The sequence below is a fragment of the Trachurus japonicus genome, chromosome 18 (assembly GCF_045865225.1).
Source record: "Trachurus japonicus isolate A0001 chromosome 18, Traja_1.0".
Taxonomy (NCBI): domain Eukaryota; kingdom Metazoa; phylum Chordata; class Actinopteri; order Carangiformes; family Carangidae; genus Trachurus; species Trachurus japonicus.
The window spans coordinates 7,304,179-7,308,128 of record NC_140924.1 but is presented as its reverse complement, the minus strand read 5'-3'; the positions used below and the strand labels follow the sequence as shown (position 1 = coordinate 7,308,128).

General features: G+C 41.6%; 1 protein-coding gene across 1 annotated transcript; it reads left to right on the top strand.

Annotated features, from left to right (window-relative positions):
- The first annotated feature begins 210 nt into the window (after positions 1-210).
- LOC146968585 (uncharacterized) lies at positions 211-1,010 on the top strand. Its single transcript, XM_085759280.1, has one exon. It carries the CDS (start codon positions 211-213, stop codon positions 985-987), a length of 777 nt encoding a protein of 258 aa, XP_085615406.1. The 3' UTR covers positions 988-1,010.
- Positions 1,011-3,950: the final 2,940 nt, after the last annotated feature.

Here is a 3,950-nt window from a genome sequence, read left to right as displayed (position 1 = left end):
AAACTGGATGTACAGGATGTATGTACATGCAGTAGATACTATACCTATTTTAATAAGTTTTTTCGTTCTCCTACAGAAATGTCAGTGAACTCCTCCTCCTCCTCCTCCTACAATGTCTGCCCTCTCAATATTGACACTTCCGCCATCAACTCCTCTTATTTTTTAAACATACATTGCTACTTCGTCAGACCAAGCTCCTTGGTTTTTGCCATGTTCAACATCACCACCATCCTCCTCCTCCTCCCTCTCTGCTCCTTCGTCCTCTACCTGGGTCTCCAGCGATGGTGCCAACAGCGTTCCTCCACCACAGCAACGACCAGTCACTCCGACAGCTTCACCTACCACATGGTCGCCATAGAGCTGACCGGAGTCTTGGGGAACACCATCTGCCTCTGTGGTGTCTACACTCATTATTTTGCGGCGGTGGTGTGGGGGACCTTTCTTATATCCTTGACCTGGACTGGACAGATGTTCTTCCACATCCTGACCTGCCTGGAGCGCTACCTGGCCGTCGTCCATCCCATCATCTACCTGAGCCTGAAGAAAGAGAGAGGGATCAGAATCAGAAATATCACCAATGGCTGTGCTTGGCTGCTCAGCATCATATATGCATGTCTCTATCTTTTGGGGAATATCACACTAGATGTCTGCATCTTCTTTGTATTCTTTGTCGTCATCGTGTTCTGCAGCTTGTCCGTCCTCTGTGTCCTGACTCGTAGAGGACCGGGGGAACAGGGTGGGGACAGGGGGAGGGTGGACCAGTCGAAGCAGAGGGCTTTCTACACCATCATGGCCATACTGGGGGTGCTGTTGTTGAGGTCTTGTTGGACTGTGGTTTGGATTGTGGTCAATTTGTTGGGATCAGATTGTAACTGCTTGATTACTTTGATTGAGTTGTGTTTTAATATTCCTAGCAGTCTGGTGCTACCTGTCCTGTATCTCCACAGGTCAGGAAAACTTGGGTGTTGTCAGAAGAACATTGAGTGAGACTGAGCATCATGTTGAATTTGCATGATCATTTTATCTTAATGCTGCTTCTGTACATCATTGGCATCAGTTTCCCGTAGGCACATAGAACCCGTTTTGTTCAACCGAATTATCACAATTAAACAGCTACAAATGTGGTCAATGCTTTCATTTGAATGATAAAATGTAAATTTTATCTCAATGTTGTGGGAAAATAAAGACATAATCATGTTTTATTGAGTGATCAATTTCATCATTGTACTTCATCACAACACACATCACAGTAAATATCTTCACCAGTGGAAAATCACTGAGAATATCCAGCAAAAACGCAGAAAAACAGAGGTGTTTGTTCAGAGACGCCCAACAGTGGCCACCACATGCAGTCAGGATAATTTGAGGATGATCATTTTTTTCTGGCTGCAAAAATACAAACAAACTAAAGGTGGGAATGTCAAATATACCAAACTGGGTTGCAACATTTCACACGACCTCCAGTCATTTGACTTTTTACTGACCAATTGTGGAACTATGATCGATCACTCAGTCAGTCAGAAACATTCACCAGCCAAAAGTACTGTATACTCAAGAACAATGTGAACAGTAGTTTCCCTGCAGTCACAACCATGATGGTCTTCATGCTTTTGTCAATAATTGTGTCAATTTATTCCTCAAAATGTTTATACGATGATAAACAATCAAGTAAAAAATCATAGACTCATATGTCATAGATCTCTGTCAGGTTGGGTGTGACTGGGAGTTGACTAAAAACATGCAAATGAAATCCTAAATTTGAATTTGGAGAAGAATTTGGAGTTGAAACATAAAGACGGGACAGTGAATAATCAGACACACAGAGAGACGCAGAAGGACAAAGATCAGATACAAATATTGATAAGGTTGGTGTCTTTTAAATTATTTTAAATTATTTTATTCTATTTACTTAATATGATCACCTGCCTATATCCACAGATTTTACACTCCAATGTGAGTTTATTCACAGCGGAGAAGATGAGACTGAAAATGTCACCAGGATTAGACTTAAGACTTCACATATGTCAGAAAACATTGTATGAAAGTGTAAAAGGTTGTCTAACCAATGAGAGTGTTGAAATAAATCGTTTTTTCTGAATCTTCTTGGTTGTTTGGTGGTGGGCAGGTCTGGAGACAACTACACCTTCTCTCAGACATGGTCGTCAACTCTTCCTCCAATGAATCCTTTGATCACCTTCACCATTCGGCCATCAACGCCTCTCTTCCCTGGTACATATATTGCTTCCTCTCTACATCTACCTCCATATACTTGACCATCTTCAGCATCACCACCATCCTCCTCCTCCTCCCTCTCTGCTCCTTCATCATCTACCTGGGTCTCCAGCGATGGCTCCAACAGCGTTCCTCCGCCACAGCAACAATCAGTCACTCCGACAGCTTCACCTACCACATGGTCGCCATGGAGCTGGTTAGTGTCATTGGGAGCTCCCTCAACCTCTATGGCATCTACAACGGTCATTTTAATGTATTATTGTTTGGATCCTGGTTTTTATCCTTCACCTGGTGTGGACAGATATTCTTCCACATCCTGACCTGTCTGGAGCGCTACCTGGCTGTCGTCCATCCCATCATCTACCTGAGCCTGAAGAAAGAGAGAGGGATCAGAATCAGAAATATCACCAATGGATGTGTTTGGCCGCTCAGCATCATGATGACATTTATGTTTATGTTTGTGAATGAGTACCTTAATCTGTCTCTCCTGATTGTCATCCTTATCATCATCGTCTTCTTTAGTCTGTCTGTCCTCTGCATCCTGACTCGTCCAGGACCGGGGGAACAGGGCGGGGATGGGGGACGGGTTGACCAGTCGAAGCAGAGGGCTTTCTACATCATCATAGTCATACTGGGGGTGCTGCTGGTGAAGATTGGTGGGTGTCTGGTCTGGGTTCTGCCGCTTACGTACATAGAAAGCACGGATTGTTTTACTGTTGTATGTGCAGTGTGGCTCAATCTGCCCAGCACTCTGGTGCTGCCGCTGTTGTTCCTACAAAGGTCAGGAAAATTGGTGTGTTGTAAGAACAACTAAGATCACAGTTTAAAATTTAAACTACACAAGTACAATCAGAAAATCTAACCGTGACAAGAATAACAGAAAATACATTATTAGCTACATTTTGACGTAATTAAAAGAGGCTTATGAGCAGCAGTTGATATTACCATCATTTTAATCATTGTTGACATAGCCTAAAACTACAGTACTACCTGTCCTGTAACTCCACAGGTCAGGAAAACTAGGGTGTTGTCAGAGGAACATCAAGTGAGATTTGCATGATCATTAGTGTGACTGCTGAAGCAGTCACACTATTGTTCTTCTGTTTGGCCATTTTCTTCCGCCTTTTTACGGTCTTCTTCTAGTCCTTCATACTTTGTGCTATTTCAACAATTCATATATCAAAACGTGCAGCTTTTTTTGAACTTTATCGGCATTACTTTTCTCTTTTTAACTATTTATACTTTTTCAAATATTTAACTTTTTCTGATTTTTTTCAGCTTTATAATGTGTGTGTATTGCGTCTAACGAGCAGAGCCAGAGTGGTGTCAGAGTGGAGAGAGGCAAAAAAACATTCTAGAGTTTTTCTGGCTAAACTGTCAGCATGGCCACAAATTAAACTCTAGACAAATTATTTTCTCCAGTTTTGTAGCCACACTTGTCTTCTGGCTAAAATTCTGGTCAAAAATGCAAAGAGACTTAGATAATAATTTTAAATATTTTTTAAATGCAGCCAGGGAGCTCTCTGCTCTCATTAAGCTCAATGCATTTTTTTCACATCAGCAGGAGAAGGAGCTCAACTTTGTAACTTGCTGTTAAGTGCTTTTTAATTCATTTTAATTCACCAAAAAATAGTCACAGGTCACAAAAAAGTCCTCTTCTTACTTGGTGTGGCTAATTTATATTAATTTATTTTTGTTTTAAGCATCATTGAAAAATC

Excerpts from the sequence above, each read along its gene's own strand:
- LOC146968585 (XM_085759280.1), top strand. The coding sequence starts at position 211 with ATGTTCAACATCACCACCATCCTCCTCCTCCTCCCTCTCTGCTCCTTC.